The sequence below is a fragment of the Bombina bombina genome, chromosome 2 (assembly GCF_027579735.1).
Source record: "Bombina bombina isolate aBomBom1 chromosome 2, aBomBom1.pri, whole genome shotgun sequence".
NCBI lineage: Eukaryota > Metazoa > Chordata > Amphibia > Anura > Bombinatoridae > Bombina > Bombina bombina.
In genome coordinates, this window is record NC_069500.1 from 1,354,724,711 (window position 1) to 1,354,750,295 (window position 25,585).

At 37.9% G+C, this 25,585-nt stretch overlaps 1 protein-coding gene and 2 non-coding genes across 3 annotated transcripts in view; all 3 read right to left on the reverse strand.

The window, feature by feature from the left end:
- The window catches only part of PTCD3 (pentatricopeptide repeat domain 3), a 108,670-nt gene that overhangs the window by 69,301 nt on the left and 13,784 nt on the right, over positions 1–25,585 (reverse strand). Inside the window, exons 11-16 of the mRNA XM_053704266.1 lie at positions 25,451–25,511; positions 25,046–25,128; positions 3,520–3,664; positions 3,248–3,298; positions 2,370–2,459; positions 662–690 (exon numbers count right to left, since the gene is read on the reverse strand). Coding sequence (XP_053560241.1) covers positions 662–690; positions 2,370–2,459; positions 3,248–3,298; positions 3,520–3,664; positions 25,046–25,128; positions 25,451–25,511 — 459 coding nt within the window. The remainder of the gene's footprint in view (positions 1–661; positions 691–2,369; positions 2,460–3,247; positions 3,299–3,519; positions 3,665–25,045; positions 25,129–25,450; positions 25,512–25,585) is intronic.
- LOC128650713 (small nucleolar RNA SNORD94) lies at positions 1,213–1,344 on the reverse strand. Its single transcript, XR_008400975.1, has one exon. It is a non-coding gene; the product is annotated as a small nucleolar RNA SNORD94 (small nucleolar RNA).
- LOC128650712 (small nucleolar RNA SNORD94) lies at positions 25,246–25,382 on the reverse strand. The gene has a single exon (XR_008400974.1). It is a non-coding gene; the product is annotated as a small nucleolar RNA SNORD94 (small nucleolar RNA).

Here is a 25,585-nt window from a genome sequence, read left to right on the forward strand (position 1 = left end):
GTGTTTAAAATGCTGGTGCATACTTAAATACACTATTGAAACAGCCATAGCTTTTATTAGAAGCACTAAAATGCCCCTACATGTGGATTCCAATTCTGGCTAGAATATCCCTCATCTTTGCTGATGACAATGAGGGACAGATAAACAGGCAATAAAAGACTGTCCAAATAAAGCTGCGTGGAACATAGGATTATCTACAAAGGTTTCCACACTCGTTTGAATAAACAGATAGATAGAAAACAAGTTCAAACATGGAGGCGCCCATTAATTTATAGAAACTAAAAAGTACAATATAAAAACTAAACATTTACACTTAGATTTATAATATTTAAAACAATTGTAAAAATAAAGTGAAATATTCCAAGGCTAATCTTTTCTTTAAATACATTATATCTAGCATGAATTTACCGTTTAACATCCCTTTAAGTGGTTATTGTAGTATTTACATTAGGAGGGGACTCCGTCCCTATTAGTTGATTATTTCAAGCTTGATTTTGACTTCACTGTATATTTGATTTAAATGTTGCTGTGGGTCAGATAATTATTTTGATATCAACAATGACAATATATAGTATTTTTCTGTTGAGCTTTAAAAATCACACTTTAGAGAAGAAATAATGTTTCTATAGATTCTAAGGTAAAGAAAAATAAAACTGCTTACCACTCTCATTGCACTGGCAAAAAAGAACACTGGGGGAAGAAAAAAAAAAGCTATTAAAAAGTTAAATTTTTATAAAACTATGTTACACTTTGAATAATACAAATTGACTGATTCTATAATCAATGTAAATCCCCCCCAACACATCATCGGAATAGTGGATGACAATAGCTGCTAAATTTAGCTTCAAGGAATCAGCATTCTTAAAAGGGACAGTCTAGTCAAAATTAAACTCATTCAAATAGGGCATGTAATTTTAATCAACTTTCCAATTTACTTTTATCATCAAATTTGCTTTTTTCTCTTGGTATTCTTAGTTGAAATTAACCCTAGGCAGACTCTTATCCTAATTTCTAAGCTCGAGGGCTGCCTCTTATCACAGGCTTTTTAAATTCCTTTTCAACACAGAGAGACTGAAAGTACACATGGGCCATATAGATTACACTGTGTACAGGCACAGAAAGTTATTTAAGATTTAGCCCAACACAATGCTAAATGCAAGACAATAGATAATAAACCGTCACAGTCATGTGATCAGGGGGCTGTCAGAAGTTACAGCTCAGATTCTGGCTGCGTAGTCATGAGCGCCTCCTAGTCCACTGATACATTCAGGTTATAAGGTGATCCCTTACATTCAGCTCCCATTATCCAGCTGAGGTTAGTGCCCCTGCGCCAACCATTGCCACAGACAGCTCATAAAAGACTGAATATCAAAATGCTTAATATAAAGATATCAAATAAATTCACTTTTATGTGTACGCATTCTATTGAAACAATACTCAAGCCTGCCGTAAAGGGAAGTTTAGGAAGGATGGGGAAATTATATTTATATCATTATGTTGCAGTGTTTGGACAAAACAGCGAACCGGACATGGCATCAGCTGTTTCAAAATTACCTTGTGCATGTGCATCGCTTCATGGCATTCCTGGCGCACAAGTCAGTGCTTCAGAGTCAAATTCCTGGACCGTGTTTAACGCAAATGCACTCGATGTTTTTAACTTTCTATACCGCACTCCCCTAACGTTGCCAACTGCGGCAGGAGATAAAGACAATAATAATTTACTATACACTAAGTTTATAGGTCTCCCACATTGGTATTTATTGCAGTTAACACAAAACTGCATTTTTAGAAGTACACTTTGTTCCAACAGAAGTCCCTCTCTGGAATAATATAGTAAATTATATAGATATATATTATCAGTGTATAGTAAATTATGATTTTCTTGTATTTGTTATCTCCTGCCACGGTTGGCAAAGTTAGTGGGGTGCGGTATAGAAGTTAAAAATAGAGTGCATGCGCATTCAACGCGGTCCAGGAATTTGACACTGAAGCACTGACTTGTGCGGCCAGGAATGCCATGACGCGGCACACATGCACCCTAAGGTGAGTAATTTTGAAACAGATGATGCTACGTCAAAGGAAGTGAGGTGGTTCACTAATTTGTCAGGTTTGCTGCCCCCCTGCCCTGGCAAACATTTAAACCTGCTGCATGGGTTATCTGAATAATAATCAGGTGCTGCAGAGACATCAGCAGCTGCAACTTACACTCACTGCTTGATCGTTTGTGCAACCGTCATAAAAAGGCACTTTTTATATATACATTCTTGATAAAAATATTGTATTTTAAAAGAGACAGTACAGTAAAAAAATAAAAAGGTTTAAACAGTAGACACAAAATATTACTTTAAAAAACAAAATTAGAAGCGTACTATCATCTGGGTCTTGTGCCGTAAAACTCTTCCCCTCGAGTTCATCCAAAACTTCAGCTAGGATTTCAGTTTGTCCTCTTGATGATGAAGCTAAAATTGAGGAAGGGAAACATCGAAGCACACTTTGTAAAAATAGTCAGCTTTAGAATAAAATTATACTAGGTATGTGCATTCAGATGCTTAGTTAGCATGCACATACCTAAATTATACTGAAACCAAACAAGTCTTCCAGTACTAGTAAAAGATTTACCAATATACTGAATATAAAAAGTTAAAAATCAGCGCTCCTAATTTATATATAGTAGTTTCACTATTGCTAATTTCCAATTCATATTAAAACTTTCAGATCCGTCCTTGAACAAAAATGTTAAATAAAATAGCTTGCGTGGCTGTATAAGCAGGAATCAAGGAGCATTCATTAGGCAAACTATTATTGCACAGCTGCACAACATTAAAAAAAAAAAAAAAAAAAAAAAAGGGGGGTGGTAGCAAGGAGATAGTAATACAAAATATTACAATATATTTGTGTGCATCTATATCTAAAAAAAAAATCCCACAATCTATAATTATGAGTTATGCGCTTCCAATCCTCCAAATGGCAGGTGTTACAAGGCTAACCCTGCCACATATAGGTCTCCGAGATATACTGAAAAACAGGACTTGCTAACATTTTGATAGTAACTTAGCTATGTAACAAATGCGGTTTGCTCCTCTAAATAATTAAATGGCAGGATACGTTTGGCTATTGGAAAGCAATTGAAACAAGGTAGGTTTGCAATTCATTTTCTAACACCTCACTGAGTACATTAATGTATGGCAAGAGAGCAGACAAATATTGTTAATTATTAATGTGTTTACAGTCCCTTTAAGAAACTCACCCGTTTTGTAGAATACTCCTAAGATGTGGTTAAAGGATGCAAGACTTGGTTCTAGAAGAGAAGCAGCAAAATTAGGTTGGCCTGGCAATTTGTCAAAGTAGAGATTTAAAAATAAGTTGCCTATGAAATGTAAATGTCTATAACAATACATCTACAGATCAATTCTTAATAGGCAATAGTAATGACCCAATATTAAACAAATGATCTTTTTTTGTCAAGTGTTCTCAGATATTCGGCCTATCATGCCTTTGTTAGTCAGTCAGTACTCTCACCTATGCCAAGAGCTTTCATCTCATTTAAAGTCTGCAAAGCGAGTCCCCTGGCCAACATTCCACATTTCCGCAAACTTTTCAAGACACTGTTGAAGGTTAGCAGATTCGGCCTGACTTTTTGTTCCACCATATGCTTCAGTAACTCCTGAAACAAAATACACGCATGAACCAAAAAAAAAAAGTTAAAAAAATAAAAAGCGAAATGTTTATGCTTTCCTATGTTTTCTAAGGCACATTTGCAAGGATGCCCGTTTAAAAGGCCAGGGAGGAGCCGTAGATGTTGCATATCTAGACTTTAGCAAACCCTTTTGACACTGTCCCACAGAACAAACTTATTTACAAAACGTATTGCCTCGGAGTAAATGCTAAGATTTTTAAGCGGGTAGAATGCTGCTTAAAAGGACAGTCTAGTCAAAATTAAATTTTCATGATTCGGATAGGACATGCAATTATAAACAACTTTCCAATTTACTTTTTTCATCAAGGTATTCTTTTTTTGAAAGCTAAACACAGGTAGGCTCAAACTGATTTCTAAACAATTGAAAACCGCCTCATATCAATGCATTTTGACAGTTTTTCTTATATAGACCGTGCTAGTTCATGTGTTTCAAAAGAAAACATTGTGCTCACTTCCATGGAGTTATTTAGGAGTCAGCACTGACTAAAATGCAAGTCTGTCAAAAGCACTGAGGGGGCAGTCTGCAGAGGCTTAAATCTAATGTAATCAGAGGTAAAAAGTGTATTAATATCAGTGTGTTGGTTATGCAAAATTGGGGAATGGGTAATAGCTGTCTTTTTAAACAATAAGTAAACTTGGAAGTGAGCTTCAAGGAATGGTTTGCTTGTTTGCTGATACAAAAGTTTGTAACAGTGTTTATGTTCCAGGAGGGGTTGATCAAATGAACAGTGATATTAAAAAAAACAAAAAAAAAACCCCAAAAAAAAACTGTAGGACTGGGCAAATAAACAGGATCTGAAATGCAATATTACCAAGAGCAAAATTATGCATATAGGATCCAAAAACCCAAAGGCCAATTAGTCTCAACGGTACATTACTGACTAACTAAAGAGCAACAGGACTTGGGCATTATTTAAAATTTGGTACACAATGCAGCAGTGCAGACAGCAAGGCCAGTCAAATACTTGGTTGCATTGGGAGAAGCATTAGTAGCAGAAATAGCAAGGTTCTTATGCCACATCTGGAATAGTGTACACTTCAGAAAGATATAAAAGGGAGAGAGGCGACATGATTGAAACCCTCAAATATATGAAGGGACTTTAATAAAGTGGAAGCTGAAAGAATTTTCCACACAAAAAAAAAACAAATGCTAAAACAAGGGGTCAAGCTTAAATTAGAGGGCAGATTCAAGAGAAAATGTGAGGAAGCTTAATTTTTTTTACAGAACGGGTGGTGGATTCATGAAACAAACTTCCAATTGAGATGGTAAGCACAAGACTGTAAAGGAATTTAAAAAAAATGCCCGGGACATGCATACGGATCTCTTAAAATAACATGTAATAGGAGTAGACTTGATGGGCCTTTTTGGTTCTTATCTACCGTCAAATTCCACGTTTGTATTTAATATTGCTTGAAGAGTGCACCACATTGTACTGAAAGCTTGCACTCCTGTGATGTAAAAAGGACTACATTTTTTGGCTTTTACTAAGTGGGAGCAAGCCTTGGAGACATCACCCTTACTTCAAAATGGCACGCAACAATATATAGTAAATCAATTATATTAACTTGATGCCAAATGCTATTTAAAGGGACAGTCTAGTCCAAAAAAAAACACCTCATGATTCAGATAGGGCATGTAATTTTAAACAATTTTCCAATTTACTGTTATCACCTATTTTTCTTTGTTCTCTTGGTATTCTTAGTTGAAAGCTTAACTTAGGAGGTTCATATGCTAATTTCTTAGACCTTGAAGGCCACCTCTTAAGAATGCATTTTAACAGGTTTTTCACCACTAGAGGGTGTAAGTTCATGTTTTTCATATAGATAACACTGTGCTCGTGCACGTGAAGTTACCTGGGAGCCATCACTGATTGGCTAAACTGCAAGTCTGTCAAAAGAACAAATAAAGGGGCAGTCTGCAGAGGCTTAGATACAAGATAATCAGAGGTAAAAATATATATATAAATATAACTGTGTTGGTTATGCAAAACTAGGGAATGGGTAAACAATGGATTATCTATATTTTATAAACAATAACAATTCTGGTGTAGACTGTCTCTAAGATAAAAGAAACAGTGTATTGTAAAATGATGCCCCCTTTAATAAACTCCAGCTGGTAAAATTGCTCACTTGAAAAGGCCAGGGAGGAGCCGTAGATGTTGCATATCTAGACTTTAGCAAACCCTTTTGACACTGTCCCACAGAACAAACTTATTTACAAAACGTATTGCCTCGGAGTAAATGCTAAGATTTTTAAGCGGGTAGAATGCTGCTTAAAAGGACAGTCTAGTCAAAATTAAATTTTCATGATTCGGATAGGACATGCAATTATAAACAACTTTCCAATTTACTTTTTTCATCAAGGTATTCTTTTTTTGAAAGCTAAACACAGGTAGGCTCAAACTGATTTCTAAACAATTGAAAACCGCCTCATATCAATGCATTTTGACAGTTTTTCTTATATAGACCGTGCTAGTTCATGTGTTTCAAAAGAAAACATTGTGCTCACTTCCATGGAGTTATTTAGGAGTCAGCACTGACTAAAATGCAAGTCTGTCAAAAGCACTGAGGGGGCAGTCTGCAGAGGCTTAAATCTAATGTAATCAGAGGTAAAAAGTGTATTAATATCAGTGTGTTGGTTATGCAAAATTGGGGAATGGGTAATAGCTGTCTTTTTAAACAATAAGTAAACTTGGAAGTGAGCTTCAAGGAATGGTTTGCTTGTTTGCTGATACAAAAGTTTGTAACAGTGTTTATGTTCCAGGAGGGGTTGATCAAATGAACAGTGATATTAAAAAAAACAAAAAAAAAACCCCAAAAAAAAACTGTAGGACTGGGCAAATAAACAGGATCTGAAATGCAATATTACCAAGAGCAAAATTATGCATATAGGATCCAAAAACCCAAAGGCCAATTAGTCTCAACGGTACATTACTGACTAACTAAAGAGCAACAGGACTTGGGCATTATTTAAAATTTGGTACACAATGCAGCAGTGCAGACAGCAAGGCCAGTCAAATACTTGGTTGCATTGGGAGAAGCATTAGTAGCAGAAATAGCAAGGTTCTTATGCCACATCTGGAATAGTGTACACTTCAGAAAGATATAAAAGGGAGAGAGGCGACATGATTGAAACCCTCAAATATATGAAGGGACTTTAATAAAGTGGAAGCTGAAAGAATTTTCCACACAAAAAAAAAACAAATGCTAAAACAAGGGGTCAAGCTTAAATTAGAGGGCAGATTCAAGAGAAAATGTGAGGAAGCTTAATTTTTTTTACAGAACGGGTGGTGGATTCATGAAACAAACTTCCAATTGAGATGGTAAGCACAAGACTGTAAAGGAATTTAAAAAAAATGCCCGGGACATGCATACGGATCTCTTAAAATAACATGTAATAGGAGTAGACTTGATGGGCCTTTTTGGTTCTTATCTACCGTCAAATTCCACGTTTGTATTTAATATTGCTTGAAGAGTGCACCACATTGTACTGAAAGCTTGCACTCCTGTGATGTAAAAAGGACTACATTTTTTGGCTTTTACTAAGTGGGAGCAAGCCTTGGAGACATCACCCTTACTTCAAAATGGCACGCAACAATATATAGTAAATCAATTATATTAACTTGATGCCAAATGCTATTTAAAGGGACAGTCTAGTCCAAAAAAAAACACCTCATGATTCAGATAGGGCATGTAATTTTAAACAATTTTCCAATTTACTGTTATCACCTATTTTTCTTTGTTCTCTTGGTATTCTTAGTTGAAAGCTTAACTTAGGAGGTTCATATGCTAATTTCTTAGACCTTGAAGGCCACCTCTTAAGAATGCATTTTAACAGGTTTTTCACCACTAGAGGGTGTAAGTTCATGTTTTTCATATAGATAACACTGTGCTCGTGCACGTGAAGTTACCTGGGAGCCATCACTGATTGGCTAAACTGCAAGTCTGTCAAAAGAACAAATAAAGGGGCAGTCTGCAGAGGCTTAGATACAAGATAATCAGAGGTAAAAATATATATATAAATATAACTGTGTTGGTTATGCAAAACTAGGGAATGGGTAAACAATGGATTATCTATATTTTATAAACAATAACAATTCTGGTGTAGACTGTCTCTAAGATAAAAGAAACAGTGTATTGTAAAATGATGCCCCCTTTAATAAACTCCAGCTGGTAAAATTGCTCACTTGAACATATTAAATAGTTTACAAATAACTTTTCTATACAAAATAGAAAATAAGCCATGTAAACAAGAGTCAGTAGTATAAAGCAATCTCCCTGGGGGTGTTAGAGAGAACCTTATTTGAAGTTGTAGTTTGAAGTTCCTGCAGCAGCTTTGAATACATTTAACTATTATCAGCTGCTTGCTCATGGGTACATTATCCCTTTATATTTCACTCATATGAAAAGTATTTAAAACATGTAGATTTTTTTTTGGCCTGAAAAAATTTCAAGTATTAGTCGTTTAAAATGAATCAAAGAAAGCAGAATCGGTTATGTATTTTCTATTAATAGCCAATGGCTGATCAGTACCTCCTGCCAACGTTGATGTTTATATGCTGTTCTTTTATATAATTAAAAAAAAACAATTTTTAAAAATAGTGTAACAAAGTTTGGCTACACAACATGACAGAATATTTAACTTTTTAAAACAAAATGCATTCCAACATTTAACCCCAGTTTACATTCATAAAGAAAGTCTAATAAAAATTAAACTTTATTGATTCAGATAGGGAATGCAATTTTCTTCTATAAAAAGTAAGACGAGTACACAGATTCATCCTTTACTTGTGGGATATTATCCTTCCCTACAGGAAGTGGCAAAGAGCACCACAGCAGAGCTGTTTATATAGCTCCTCCCTTAGCTCCACCCCCAGTCATTCTCTTTGCCTACTCTAAGTACTAGGAAGGGTAAAGTGAAAGAGGTGATAAAATATTAGTTTTTAATTTCTTCAAGCAAGAGTTTGTTATTTTAAATGGTACCGGTGTGTACTATTTACTCTCAGGCAGCAGATGGATGAAGACTGCTGCCTGGAGGATGATGATCTTAGCATTTGTAACTAAGATCCATTGCTGTTCCCACAGAGGCTGAGGAGTACAGGAAACTTCAGTGTGAGGAACGGTTTCATGCTATGCAGCAATGAGGTATGTTCAGTCATATTTTTCTGGAGAGACTGTATTTCAGAAAGGCTGACATTATAACCAGGAGGGTAAGCAGTAATACTAGAGCTAAAAGAAGGGCATTACTTAGCTTGCATATGGGGCCAGTTTCTAATATGGTTGACACTGATTCAAATGTCTGTGAGCAAACATTTTTTTGTTGATTGGGAGTGCTTTAACGTTTTTGTGGGCAATAAACGTTTTTGGGCAATTTTATTAGGGCACACATGGCTTAATTTTAGGGTCTTAGGACCCACATGACTAGTTATAATCGCCCTGGTGTGGTTCTTTAAGGCTGAGGAAACATTGAGTGAGATGGGCGGGGCCTATTTTCACTCCTCAGATGCACAGTTAGTTTTGTCAGTAAGCAGCAAGCTCTAACTCCTGAGGGCCCTGGTGGATGTTTTGGGCCAAATCGAAGCTTTTACCCCACACTTTCGATCTTTTTTTTCCGGATCTGGGCCTATTTTCGATCCGGTTTGGAAATTAAGGGGTTAATTGTTAAAAATGTTGTGGTGCAATCTTAACTACCTATAGTGTGTCTACATACAAAATTTTGAAAAAAAAATGGTGCATGTTTAGGCTGTTTTGCAGAATGTATATACTTTTTTTTCTCTTAAAGGCACAGTACCGTTTTTTAAGAGTGTTATTTTTTTCACTAAATAAAGTGGTTTCATGCTTGTTTGTAGTCATTACTAGCCTGTTCAACATGTCTGACATTGAGGAAAGTCAATGTTCTATATGTTTAGAAGCCATTGTGGAAACTCCACTTGTGAATGTGTCCCTCATCCACTGAAAGGTCAATAAAATTGTAAAGAACATATTTTAGCTACTAAAAGTATGTCGCAGGATGATTCTCAGTCAGAAGAGAATCAGGTTTTGCCATCTAACTCTCCCCAAGTGTCACAACCGTTAACGCCCGCACAAGCGACGCCAAGTACTTCTAGTGCGTCTAATTCTTTCACCCTGCAAGACATGGCCGCAGTTATGAATACTACCCACAGAGGTTTTATCTAAGCTGCCTGTGTTGCATTGGAAGCGCAGTAGGTCTGGTGTGAGAACAAACGCTGAGCCCTCTGACGCCTTATTAGCTATATCCGATGTACCCCCACAATGTTCTGAAGTGAGGGATTTGCTGGCTGAGGGAGAGATTTCTGATTCAGGAAATATGTTTCCTCACACAGATTCAGATAAGACTGCTTTTAAATTTAAACTAAAACACCTCCGCTTATTGCTCAGGGAGGTTTTAGCAACTCTGGATGATTGTGACCCTATTGTAGTTCCAGAGAAATTGGGTAAAATGGACAGATTCCTAGAGTTTCCTGTCTACACTGATGTTTTTCTGGTCCCTAAGAGGATTTCGGAAATTGTTACTAAGGAGTGGGATAGACCAGGTATTCCGTTCGCTCCCCCTTCTACATTTAAGAAAATGTTTCCCATATCAGACGCTGTGCGGGACTCGTGGCAGACGGTCCCTAAGGTGGAGGGAGCTATTTCTACCCTGGCTAAGCGTACAACTATACCTATTGAGGACAGTTGTGCTTTCAAAGATCCTATGGATAAAAAATTTAGAGGGTCTTCTGAAGAAAATATTTGTTCACCAAGGTTTTCTTCTCCAACCTATAGCGTGCATTGTTCCTGTAACTACTGCAGCGTCCTTTTGGTTCGAGGCTCTCCAGGTTGAGACCCCATTAGATGTTCTGGATAGAATTAGGGCCCTCAAGCTAGCTAATTCTTTCATTACAGATGCCGCTTTTCAATTGGCTAAATTAGCGGCGAAGAATTCAGGTTTTGCCATTTTAGCACGTAGAGCGTTATGGCTTAAAGGGACACTGTACCCAAAAATTTTCTTTTGTAATTCAGAAAGAGCATGCAATTTTAAGCAACTTTCTAATTTACTCCTATTATCAATTTTTCTTCGTTCTCTTGCTATCTTTATTTGAAAAAGGCATCTAAGCTTTTTTTGGGTTCAATACTCTGGACAGCACTTTTTTATTGGTGGATGAATTTATCCACCAATCAGCAAGGACAAATCAGGTTGTTCACCAAAAATGGGCCGGCATCTAAACTTACATTCTTGCATTTCAAATAAAGATACCAAGAGAATGAAGAACATTTGATAATAGGAGTAAATTAGAAAGTTCCTTAAAATTTCATGCTCTATCTGAATCACGAAAGAAAAATTTTGGCTAGTGTCCCTTTAAGTCCTGGTCTGCTGATGTGTCATCAAAATCTAAGCTTTTAGCCATCCCTTTTCAAGGGTAAGACCCTATTCGGGCCTGAACTGAAAGAGATCATTTCAGACATAACTGGAGGGAAAGGCTATGCCCTTCCTCAGAATAAGACAAGGACCAAACTAAAATCATTTTCGTTCCTTTCGGAACTTCAAAAGGTGGTCCCTCTACCTCTTCCCCTGCCGCAAAGCAAGAGGGGAATTTTGCTCAATCCAAGTCAGTCTAGAGACCTAACCAGACTTGGAACAAGGGTAAACATGCCAAGAAGCTCGCTGCTGTCACCAAGACAGCATGAAGGGGTAGCCCCCATTCCAGGACCAGATCTAGTAGGGGGCAGACTTTCTCTCTTCGCTCAGGCAAGGGACGTTCAGGACTCCTGGGCTATAGAAATAGTAACCCAGGGGTATCTTCTAGATTTCAAAGATTCACCCCCAAGGGGGAGATTCCATCTTTCTCAATTGTCTGTAAACCATACAAAAAGAGGCGTTCTTACGTAGAAGACCTATGTACCATGGGAGTGATCTGCCCAGTTCCGGAAACAGAACAGGGGCAAGGGTTCTACTCCAATCTGTTTGTGGTTCCCAAAAAAGAGGGAACCTTCAGACCAATTTTGGATCTCAAGATCCTAAACAAATTCCTCAGAGTCCCATCCTTCAAGATGGAGACCATTCAGACTATTTTGCCAATGATCCAGGAGGGTCAATATATGACTACCGTGGACTTAAAGGATGCATATCTACACATTTCTATCCACAAAGATCATCACCAGTTCCTCAGGTTCACCTTTCTGGACAAGCATTACCAGTTTGTGGCTCTTCCCTTCGGGTTGGCCACAGCTCCCAGAAGGTGCTAGGGTCCCTTCTGGCGGTTCTAAGGCTGTGGGGCATAGCTGTGGCACCTTATCTGGACGATATATTAATCCAGGCGTCAACTTTCCAACTAGCCAAGTCTCACACGGACATCGTAGTGGCTTTTCTAAGATCTCAAGGGTGGAAGGTGAACGTACAAAAGAGTTCACGTATCCCTCTCACAAGAGTTCCTTTCCTGGGAACTCTGATAGATTCGGTGGACATGAAAATTTTTCTGACGGAGGTCAGGAAATAAAAATTTTTATCCATCTGCCGAGCTCTTCATTCCATTCCTCGCCCGTCAGTGGCTCAGTATATGGAGGTAATCGGCTTAATGGTAGCGGCAATGGACATGGTTCCGTTTGCTCGCTTGCATCTCAGACCACTGCAACTTTTCATGTTCAAACAGTGGAATGGGGATTATGCAGATTTATCTCCTCACATAAATCTGGACCAAGAGACCAGAGACTCTCTTCTTTGGTGGTTGTCAAAGGATCATCTGTCCAAGGGAATGTGTTTCCGCAGGCCAGCGTGGGTCATGACGACGACGGACGCCAGCCTATTGGGCTGGGGTGCAGTCTGGAATTCCCTGAAAGCACAGGGATTGTGGACTCAGGAGGAGGCTCTCCTCCGGATAAATATTCTAGAACTGAGAGCAATATTCAAATCGCTTCAGGCGTGGCCTCAGCTGGCGTTGGCCAGATTCATAAGATTCCAGTCGGACAATATCACGACTGTAGCATATATCAATCATCAGGGGGGGGGGGGGGACAAAGAGTTCTCTAGCGATGATAGGATACCAAAATAATTCGATGAGCAGAGACTCACTCTTGCCATCTATCAGCAATCTATATCCCAGGTGTGGAGAACTGGGAAGCAGATTTTCTAAGTCGTCCGGGGGAGTGGGAACTCCATCTGGAGGTGTTTGCACAATTGATTCGGCAATGGGACACACCAGAATTGGATCTGATGGCGTCTCGTCAGAACGCCAAACTTCCTCGTTACGGGTCCAGGTCAAGAGATCCTCAGGCAGTACTGATAGATGCTCTAGCAGTACCATGGTCGTTCAACCTGACTTATGTGTTTCCACCATTTCCTCTCCTTCCTTGTTTGATTGACAGAATCAAACAGGAGAGAGCTTCGGTGATTTTGATAGCACCTGCGTGGCCACGCAGGACTTGGTATGCAGACCTGGTGGACATGTCATCTCTTCCACCATGGACTCTGCCATTGAGACAGGACCTTCTGATTCAATGTCCGTTCTAGCACCCAAATCTAGTTTCTATGCGGCTGACTGATTGGAGATTGAATGCTTGATCTTATCCAAGCAGGGTTTCTCGGTGTCTGTCGTAGATACCTTGATTCAGGCTCGAAAGCCTGTCACCAGGAAAATTTATCATAAGATATGTCGTAAATATCTTTATTGGTGCGAATCCAAAGGCTACTCATGGAGCAAGATTAGGATTCCTAGGATTTTGTCCTTTCTCCAAGAAGGATTGGAGAAGGGGCTATCAGCTAGTTCCTTAAAGGGACAGATATCTGCTTTATCAATTCTACTGCACAAACGTCTGGCAGATGTTCCAGACGTTCAGTCAGGCTTTAGTTAGAATCAAGCCTGTGTTTAAACCTGTTGCTCCGCCATGGAGTTTGAATTTAGTTCTTAAGGTTCTTCAAGGGGTTCCATTTGAACCTATGCATTCCATAGATATTAAGCTTCTATCTTGGAAAGTTCTGTTTTTAGTTGCTATCTCTTCGGCTCGAAGAGTTTCTGAACTATCTGCATTGCAATGCGACTCGCCTTATCTTGTTTTCCATGCTGATAAAGTGGTTTTGCGTACCAAACCTGGATTCCTTCCTAAGGTTGTTACTAATAAGAATATTAATCAGGAAATTGTTGTTCCTTCTCTGTGTCCTAATCTAAGAAGGAGTGTCTATTGCACAACTTGGACGTGGTTCGTGCTTTAAAGTTTTACTTGCAAGCGACCAAAGATTTTCGTCAAACATCTTTTGTTTGTTGTCTATTCTGGAAAACGTAGAGGTCAAAAAGCTACGGCTACCTCTCTTGCCTTTTGGCTGAAAAGCATCATCCGTTTGGCATACGAGACTGCTGGACAGCAGCCTCCTGAAAGAATTACAGCTCACTCTACTATAGCGGTGGCTTCCACATGGGCTTTTAAAAATTATGCTTCTGTTGAACAGATTTGTAAGGTTGCGACTTGGTCTTCGCTTCATACCTTTTCCAAATTTGATACCTTTGCTTCTTCGGAGGCTATTTTTGGGAGAAAAGTTCTTCAAGCAGTGGTGCCTTCTGATTAGGCATCTGTTTTGTCCCTCCCGTTCATCCGTGTCCTGTAGCTTTGGTATTGTATCCCACAAGTAAAGGATGAATCCGTGGACTCGTCTTAGCTTTATAGAAGAAAACTAAATTTATGCTTACCTGATAAATTGATTTCTTCTATGGTAAGACAAGTCCACGGCCCGCCCTGTCATTTTAAGACAGATTATATTTTTTTGATTTAAACTCAGTCACCTCTGCACCTTGTAGTTTCCCCTTTTAATTCCTGTACCTTCGGTCGAATGACTGGGGGGGGGGGGGGTGGGGGGGGGTGGAGCTAAGGGAGGAACTATATAGACAGCTCTGCTGTGGTGCTCTTTGCCACTTCCTGTAGGGAAGGATAATATCCCACAAGTAAAGGATGAATCCATGGACTCGTCTTACCATAGAAGAAATCAATTTATCAGGTAAGCATAAATTTAGTTTTTAAACAACTTTCCAATTGACTTTGTTCTTTAAGTATTTTTTATTGAAGGCTTCTAAGACTCTGCAGTCCACCTCTTATCTCACTGTCTAATGCACTGCTTGTTCGTGTGTGCCATATAGATAACACTGCTCACTCCTGTGAAGTTAGCCAGTCAGTGGTGACTTCTGAATAATATGCAAATTTGTAAACAGCACTGAAATGCAAGGTAATCTCAGAGTTAAAAAGTATTACTGTAACTGTTGGTTATGCAAAACTAGGAAAAGGGTAATAAAAGGGAATATATATACATACATATACATACACACACACACACACACACACACACACACACACACCTCTCAGAATTTCAAGACCTAAGCTACTAGTCAGACCAAAATGTTACTCGTCACCTCTGATCCCACCCATTGCCCACCCACACCACACCCAGTGCCCCAACCCATCTTTGCATATATTTAGTCATTGAAAAACATCTTGTGCAGTAATTTTAATTTTGTTTTTTATACCATAACAAATAAAATGATAAATATAGTAATAAATTAGTAAAAAAAAAAAAAAAAAAAAAAACAAGAGCAGCTGTTCTTTATTCTGTAGGGCAAGAGTGACTGCTGTTTGTAAAAAGAACTTTGCTTCCCTGTGTGCTGAACACCAGTGCTGAGAAACTGTACGTGTGGTTACTATCTGCCCTGTGTCTATTTTATTTTTTATATACTGCATATTTTCTATATACTGGCACTTGGCAGTGTTTTCATAGATACAATTTTCTTAAAAATATGTATTTAATTAGATGGTGATAGTTTTTTGCTAATAAAGGTAGTCCCTGATCCAGCCTACAAGGCAATTTCAGTCAATTTAATTATTATTCATCACACATTATATCCAGGCATGAATGGGTCATTAGTCAACAGTAACACATGAATATAAACAGACAGTCACAAGAGAACCGGCACATAGAAATTCATATACACAAACACATGCATAACCACTAATACAGCTGCACTGAATAAAGGCTTACATTACAGAGATCCATTTTCTGTATACAGCATATATATAATATAAATAATATAATATATATATATATATATATATATATATATATATATATATATATATATATAAATAATATAATATATATATATATAAATAATATAATATATATATATATATATATATATATATATATAAATAATATAATATATATATATAAATAATATAATATATATATATATATATATATAAATAATATAATAACATAATTTATGCTTACCTGATAAATTTATTTCTCTTGTAGTGTATCCAGTCCACGGATCATCCATTACTTATGGGATACCAATACCAAAGCTAAAGTACACGGATGATGGGAGGGACAAGGCAGGTACTTAAACGGAAGTTACCACTGCCTGTAAAAAAACCCTTTCTCCCAAAAATAGCCTCCGAAGAAGCAAGGTATCAAATTTGTTAAATTTGAAAAAGTATGAAACGCAGACCAAGACTCAGTCTTGTAATCTGTTCAGAAGCCACATTTAAAAAAGGCCTAAGTGAAAACCACAGCTCTAGTAGAATGAGCTGTAATCCCTTCAGGAGGCTGCTGTCCAGCAGTCTCATAAGCTAAATGAATTATGCTTTTTAACCAAAAAGACAGAGAGGTTGCTGAAGTCCTTTGACCTCTCCTCTGTCCAGAATAGACAACAAACAAGGTGAATGTTTGATGAAAATCTGTAGTAGCTTGTAAGTAAAACTTTAAAACACGAACCACGTCCAAATTGTGTAATAGACGTTCCTTCTTTGAAGAAGGATTAGGATACAAGAATGGAACAACAATCTCTTGAGTGATATTCTTGTTAGATACCACCTTAGGTAAAAACCCAGGTTGGTACACAGGACTACCTTATCCGTACGGAGAACCAGATAAGGAGAATCACATTGCAACGCAGATAACTCGGAGACTCTATGAGCCGAGGAAATAGCTACCAAAAAGGAACTTTCAAAGATAGAAGTTTGATATCTATGGAATGAAAAGGTTCAAATGGAACTCCTTGAAGAACCTTAAGAACCAGCTTTAAGCTCCATGGCGGAGCAACATTTTTAACCACAGGCTTGGTTCTAACCAAAGCCTGACCAAATGCCTGAATGTCTAGAATACCTGCCAGACGCTTGTGCAAAAGAATAGACAGAGTAGAAATCTGTCCTTTTAAAGAACTAGCTGACAACCCTTTTCTCAAAATCATCTTGGAGAAAAGATAATATCCTGGGAATCCAGACTTTACTCCATGAGTAACCCTTGGATTCATAACAATAAGATATTTACACCATATCTTATGTTAAATTTTCCTAGAGACAGGCTTTTATGCCTGTATTAAGGTATCAATTACTGACTCTGAGAAGCCATGCTTTGATAACATCAAGCGTTCTGTCTCCAGGCAGTCCATCTCAGATTAGTTATATTTAGATGGTTGAAAAGACCCTGAGGTAGAGGGTCCTGTCTCAGAAGCAGAGACCGTGGTGGAAAGGATGACATGTCCACCAGATCTGCATACCAGGTCCTGCGTGGCCACGCAGGCGCTGTCAAAAGCACCAAAGCACTCTCCTGCTTGATCTTGTGCAAACCCCTCCGGAGGGAATTCCCACTCCCCCGGATGAAAAGTCTGACGACTTAGAAAATCTGCCTCCCAGTTCTCAACACCTGGGATAGGGATAGCTTTTAGACAAGAGTGAGTCTCTGTCCAGTGAATTATTTTAAGACTTCTAACATTGCTAGGGAACTTCTGTTCCCCCTTGATGGTTGATGTAAGCCACAGTCGTGATATTGTCCGACTGAAATATGATGTACCTCAGAGTTGCTAACTGAGGCCAAGTCTGAAAAGCATGGAATATCGCTCCCAGTTCCAGAATATTCATTAGAAGGAGGGTCTCCTCCTGAGTCCACTATCCCTGAGCCTTCAGGGAGTTCCAGACTGTATCCCAACCTAAAAGGCTGGCATCTGTTGTAACAATTGTCCCATCTGACCTGCGGAAGGTCATACCCTTGGACAGATGGACCCGAGATAGTCACCAGAGAAGAGAATCTCTGGTTTCTTGGTCCGGATTTAACAGGAGAACAAATCTGTGTAATCCCCGTTCCTCTGGCTGAGCATGCATAGTTGCAGTGGTCTGAAATGTAGGCGTGCAAACGGTACTATGTCCCTTGCCGCTACCATTAAGCCGATTACATTCATGTACTGAGCCACCAAAGGGCGCGGATGGAATGAAGAACACGGCAGAAATTTAGAAACTTTGACAACCTGGACTCCGTCAGGTAAATTTTAATTTCTACAAAATCTATCAGAATCCCTAGGAGGGAAACCCTTGATATTGGGGATAGAGAACTCTTTCCTTGTTCACTTTCCACCCATGCGATCTCAGAAATGCCAGTACTACGTCCGTATGAGACTTGGCAACTTGGATGTTTGACGCCTGTATCAGGATGTCGTCTAAATAAGGGGCCACTTCTATGCCCCGCGGCCTAAGGACCGCCAAAGTGACCCCAGAACCTCCATAAAGATTCTAGGGGCTGTAGTTAACCCAAAGGAAAGAGCTACAAACTGGTAATGCCTGTCTAGAAAGGCAAACCTGAAAAACCGATGGTGATCTTTATGCATCGTAATGTGAGGATAATCATCCTTCAAATCCATTGTAGTCCTCTATTGACTCTCCTGGATCATAGTTAAGATGGTACGAATAGTTTCCATCTTAAATGATAGAATTCTAAAGAATTTGTTTAAGATCTTTTAGATCCAAAATAGGTCTGAAGGTTTCCTTTCCTTGGGAACCACAAACCGATTTGAGGAAAACTGTGTCCCTGTTCCTCTATTGGAACTGAATGGGTCACGTACACAATGCAAGAATGTCTCTTTCTTTATCTGGTTTGCAGATAAATGTGAAAGGCAAAAACTCCCCTTTTTTGGGGGGGGGGAAAGCTTTGAAATCCAGAAGATATCTCTGGGGTATAATTTCCAATGCCCAGGGATCCTGGGCATCTCTTGCCCACGCCTGGGCGAAGAATGAAGTCTGCCCCCTATAGGATCCGTTACCAGATAGGGGTCCGTTCCTCATGCTGTTTTAGAGGCAGCAGCAGGCTCCTTGACTTGCTTATCTTTGTTCCAGGTCCGGTTGTCTCCAGACCGCCTTGGACTGAGCAAAAGTTCCCTCTTATTTTGCCTTAGAGGAAGTTGATGCCACACCTGCCTTGAATTTTCGAAAGGCACGAAAATTAGGCCTTTTTTGTCCCTTGATTTGGACCTGTCCTGAGGAAGGGCATGATCTTTTCCTCCAGTGATATAAGTAATAATCTCCTTCAAACTAGGCCTGAATAGGGTCTGCCCCTTGAAGGGAAGTTAAGTAGCTTATTTATTAAAGTCACGACAGCTGACCATGATATAAGCCATAGCGCTCTGCGCGCCAGTATAGTAAAAAACAGAATTCTTAGCCGTTAGTCTAGTCAAAGGAACAAAGGCATCAGAAAACAAAGGAATTGGCTAGCTTAAGTGCTCTAAGCTTGTCAAATATATTCATCCAATGGAGCCTGTAAAGCCTCATCAAGAGACTCAAACCAGAACGCTGCAGCAGCAGTGACAGGAGCAATGCGTGCAAGGGGCTGCAGGATAAAACCTTGTTGAATAAACATTTTTTATCCATTGGATCTAAAAAAGCACAACAGTCCTCGCCAGAGGTAGTGGTACGCTTAGCTAGAGTAGAAACTCTTCTCTCCACCTTAGGAACTGTCTGCCATAAGTCCCGTGTGGTGGTAACTATTAGAAAACATTCTTCTAAAAAATAGGAGGGGAAGAGAACGGCACACCTGGTCTATCCCATTCCTTATGAAAAATTTTAGTAAACCTCTTTAGGTATTGGAAAAACATAAGTACACACCGGCACTGCATATTATTTATCCAGTCTACACAATTTCTCTGGCACTGCGATTGTACACATTCATTCAGAGCAGCTAAAGCCTCCCTGAGCAACAAGTGGAGGTTCTCAAGCATAAATTTTAAATGTAGAAATATCAGAATCAGGTTAAATCATCTTCCCTGAGTCACAAATATCACCCACAGACTAAGTATATTGTGAGGTAGTATCAGACATGGTTCTTAAAGCGTCTGTATGCTCTGTATCTACACCCAGAGCTGTTTTGCTTTCCTTTAACCCTTTAAGGACACAGCTTTCAGTTTGCTCAATTGTTTTATGACGGAAAAAATCCGTCATATGTCCTTAAGAGGTTAATTTCAGGTAGTCTGACTAATACTGCTGCCAGTGTATTATACACAACCTTTGCCATGTCTTGTAAAATAAACGCTATGGGCGCCATTGATATACTTGGCGCCATTTGAGCGTGAGTCCCTGGAGCGGGAGTCAAAGGGTCTGACACGTGGGGAGAGTTAGTCGGCATAACTTCCCCCTCGACAGAATCCTCTGGTAAAATAAACGCTATGGGTGCCCTTGATGTACTTGGCGCCATTTGAGCGTGAGTCCCTAAAGCGGGAGTCAAAGGGTCTGACACGTGGGGAGAGTTAGTCGGCATAACTTCCCCCTCGACAGAATCCTCTGGTGATAATGTTTTTAAATACAAAAAATGATCTTTATTGTTTAACATGAAATCAGTACATCTGGTACACATTCTAAAATGGGGTTCCACCATGGCTTTAAACATAATAAACACAGAGCCTCCTCTATGTTAGACCTGTTAGAACTAATAAAGAGACTAGTAAGCTTGGAAAACACTTTAAAACAAGCAAATATAACAAACGTTACTGTGCCTTTAAGAGAAACAAATTTTGTCAAAATTTGAAAAACAGTGAAAAAAGGCAGTAAATTAAACGAAATTTTTACAGTACATGTAATAAGTTAAGAGCATTGCACCCACTTGCAAATGGATGATTAACCCCTTAATGCAAAAAACAGATAAAAAAAAAAAACGACATTTTTTTAAACAGACACAACAAAACTGCCACAGCTGAGCTGTGGATTACCTTCCCTATAACTGTTTCTATGCAAAATTTAAGCCAGCCATGTGGAAAAATTAGGCCCCAATAAGTTTTATCACCAAACATATGTTAAAAAACGATTAAACATGCCAGCAAACGTTTTAAAACACATTCTTATAAGAGTATGTATGTCTATTAATAAGCCTGATCCAGTCGCTATCACTGCATTTAAGGCTTTACTTACATTACTTCGGTATCAGCAGTATTTTCTTAGTCAATTCCATTCCTTAGAAAAATATTTTACTGCACATACCTTATTTGCAGGAAAACCTGCACGCCATTCCCCCTCTGAAGTACCTTACTCCTCAGAATGTGTGAGAACAGCAACTGGATCTTAGTTACGTCTGCTAAGATCAGACAGATTCTTCTTCCAAATACTGCCTGAGATAAACAGCACACTCCGGTGCCATTTAAAAATAAACTTTTGATTGAATTAATAAACTAAGTATAAAAAAAACAGACTCTCACGACCTATGTTGAGACTTGCAAGAGAATGACTGGTAATGGCAGTTAGGGGAGGAGCTATATAGCAGCTTTGCTGTGGGTGGACTCTTGCAGCTTCCTGTTGGGAAGGAGAATATAACCCATAAGTAATGGATGATCCGTGGACTGGATACACTTAACAAGAGAAATATATATATATATATATATATATATATATATATATATAATATATATATATATATATCTATATATATAAATATAATTAATAATATATAATTATATATATTATAATTAATAATATATATTATAATTAATAATATATATTATAATTAATAATATATATTATAATTAATAATATATATTATAATTAATAATATATATTATAATTAATAATAATAATATAATTAATAATATATATTATAATTAATAATCATAATATATATATATATATATATATATATATATATATATATATACATACTGCCACTTTGCAAGAACTACGTCTGCCAGCAATACACAAATATCAAGAAAATGAATCCCTTGCCGACATTAAAGAACAAGTAGAAATAATTTAACTCTTTGGTGCCAGAAACAGGCACAAAGATTTTACCTTCTTGTTAGCAACACTCAAAGAACAATATAACCCCTTTCTTTTATACCTAGCTCCTGTTTCCGATTTCTTTCTCATGTTTTAAAAGTAGTAGATGGCCTCACTTCCTCAGATTCAAAGACACAAAGCAGCAAACCACAGACCTCTGGTGGGTCTCTGTGCAAATATTTAAACCCATTTCTCTAATTTTAATTGTTTGAATAACTATCATGGAATCCCAGAGTTTGTGTTTATTAAGGATACTGTTGGCTTGCCACTAATGGATTCCCCTTTGCCAACAGGGAGCAGAAGCATTGTGCAAAATTAGAGCGCTCCATAGGGGTACGTGACACGAAGATTGTAGTTAGAACTTTAAGTCACGTACCCCTGTGGAGCTCTATCATTAGAGGAGCTGGTGTCAATTAGTTTGATTTATAAACTAATGCGCTGCACAGCGTATTTAGTGCGCTGTCCTGGAGACACAGGGTCGCAGTTTAGGAGCTCCGGTTGTGCCTAATTGCCTACCCTAGCCAAGGATTGTGAAATATAAAATACCTCCAGTACGTTGCCCTCGCTTCTTCTCAGGATGCTGCCGTGCTCCACCTTGAAGGTGCTTCAACCCAGTAATGACTACATGTTATCAGACACTGATAGTGATTGGATGTTTCACCATCTTATTCGTCCCTGTTTAAATTTCACTTGCCAATGGAGAGTAAAACTTTAAGATGGAGTGTGTGTATATATATGTGTGTGTGTACACACACGAAATCCAAAAAAATTATTTCATGCTTCAGATAGAGAATACAATTTCAAACAACTTTCCAATTTACTTTTCTCTTGTTATCCTTTGTTGAAATGTTTAGGCAAGTTCATGTGCAGCAGAGAACCTAGGTCTTAGCTGTTGATTGGTGGCTGCATATATAAACTGATTGTCATTGGCTCACCTATGTGTTCAGTTATAAACCAGTTGTGCATTGCTGCTCATTCAACAAATGATACCAAGAGAATAAAACATTTTAGATAATAGAATTTAAATTAGAAAGTTGTTTAAAATTGTATTTTCTATATGAATCATAAAAGAAATTTTTGGGGCGTCATGTCCCTTTAATAAGTACATTGTATACATATTCATGTTTCTTCCACCTACTTTCAAAAGTTCATTTAGCCGAGTGGGCTAATACTTTATATATGGTATTTTTTAATATACAATAAGGTCACCAGTTCAATTCCAGTAATAGAATGAGTTAGATAGATTATATATATATATATATATATATATATATATATATATATATATATATATATATATATATATATATATATATATATATATATATATATATATATATATTACAATTAATGAGTAAACATACTGTATAAACAATGTGCTTTCAAATTATCCAAATAGCGCAGTACGCCAAGTCATGTATTTAGTAATTTGAGGCAAATTAGGACCTAGGTTTGCTTCCCATGTCGGCCTAGGTTATATTAGATGTATGTGAATTTTATAATTTGGTATTTTAATTGTATTTTTTTGGGCTTCAATTATGTATATGATGGAATTGTATTTTAAAAATTATGAATATTACAAATCTTTGATTATTACATCAAGATTTCTTCAAATTTCTTTAACCAACCTTTAGGATAAAGGATTTTAACATTTGTAAGAAAATCCGGGATCCAATCAGAAGTGGAGTTAGTTATATAAGGACATCAGCATAAACTAGAAGTTATCCTCGAAAAAGCCAAGCTGTGATTGGCGAAACGCACGTCGGAGTCTAGTGACGTCACAAAAGGGGCAGAGCCTTGTTCCTTACCAGACGTTGAGATATCACGGTCTTGTGTTTGCAGTGGTCTATGATTGGGACAGTCTCCCTTGTTTTAATAAAGTGTTCATATGTTTTTACCACTTCTGATCCATTCCTTGTGAAGTTTGAGTCCAGCTGGGATATCATTCTTTGCCTTTGTCTCCTATTAGGAGTTTCCAGTGCCTTAATATCTAGAGCTTGATTTTGAAGCTCCAGAGAATGTGAGTACCGTTCTTTACTCCTTTCAATTTAACCACAGGACTTCACTTTATGTTTCTCTCCCATTTTTCCCCGAGGTTCACCTGTTCATTACCATCGTGATTACCTACTCTGGGACATTTATCCTTTTCTGTGCATTCACATTTGTTTGACTATATTTTATTTTGATTTGAGCAAGTTTATAAATTGTTTTTTGATATAGATATTTTTATGCACATACTCAGAAGAAGCTGGTGCCTGCACATTATGATCATGGATGTGCAATGGAAATTTGTTTAAAAATCGCATGCCCTGTACAAAATCATGAAAGTATAATTTTGATGTTAATGTTCCTTTTAAATGACAGGCAATTGTTGGATTTTTTTCTCAGTATCAGTTTCACCATAATTATCCACTCATTAAGTGCCCCCCCTTCTATACCTTTTTTTTAAAAAACAAAAAAGGGTTTCTATTGATACCCTATATGGGTACATAAAAAAATAGAAATGGGGTTAAAAATGTGAGAAAGGATTTTTTTGCAGTTTTCTTCATAACCATGTGTACAAAACTAGTGTAACCTAAAGAAAAATACCTCCAAATACATTATGATTTAAAGAATTATAAATATATGTTTCCCAAAGTAATTTATAGCAAATATAGGCCAGATAAAAGGATTGGTTTAATGCTAAAATTTGCAATCACCCAACTCAAAACTGCTACAAAAAAAGAATCCTTAAGGACTTAATAACAAATGCTGTACAGGGTACAACGTCTATCATTAAAGAGACAGTCAAGTCCAAAAAAACTCTCATTTTTCAAATAGGGCATACATTTTAAACAACTTTCCAATTTACTTTTATCAACAATTTTGCTTTGTTCTTTTGGTATTCTATTTGAAAGCAAACCTAGGAAGGCTCATATGATAATTTTTAAGCCCTTGAAGACCGCCTCTTTTTTTAGCTTTTCACAGCAGGGGAAGAGCTAGTTCATGTCAGCCATATAGATAACATTGTAATCAAGCCTGTGGCTAGTGGCAGACACTGCACTAATTGGCTAAAATGCAAATCAATAGATAATAACTAAAAGTCATGTGATTAGGGGCGGTCAGAAGATGCTTAGATACCAGTTAGTCACAGACGTAAAACGTGTATTAATATAACTATGATGGTTATGCAAACCTGGTGAATGGGTAATAAAGGGATTATCTATCTTTTTAAACAACAATTCTGGTGTTGACTGTCCCTTTAAGGGATAAAAAAAAAAAGTGATTAAAGAAAAAACAAATTACCGCAATAAGATCCCACTTCTCATTGTACTTCTCTTTTATCTCTGGTGCCGCCAATATCAAAGCATTGAACGTGTATACATCCGCTGCAAGAAAAGGAAACCATACACATAACTAAAAAGATGCCTAACGGAGGCCTTAAAAGTCTGTTAAAAAAACCTCCCCTCACCCACAAAAACCTTCAGGTCATCTCAGAGTAAGCTGTAGCTCAGTTTGGCGACCGTTTCATGCAGGCTGTTGTCAGGCAGTCAACCACACGTCAGCTATCCTGACCCAGCAATGCTTTCAGCTCCCATGATCCAGCTGAGGTCAGTACCCCTGCGCCAATCATCATTGCTAACCAACTGTTGCGCTATAGTTAGTTTTGTCTCTAAACCTCTCAAACCGGTTATAATCTCATATACTCACCACTCATCCGGCCGTTGAGGAGGTCTGTGTACATGTTGAAGGCCTTACTGGGGGATCCATGCTGGGAATGGGAGGAGGGGAAAAAAAAAAAAAAAAAAAAAGAAAAACACCTAGTTGCATGATCAATGAGACAGA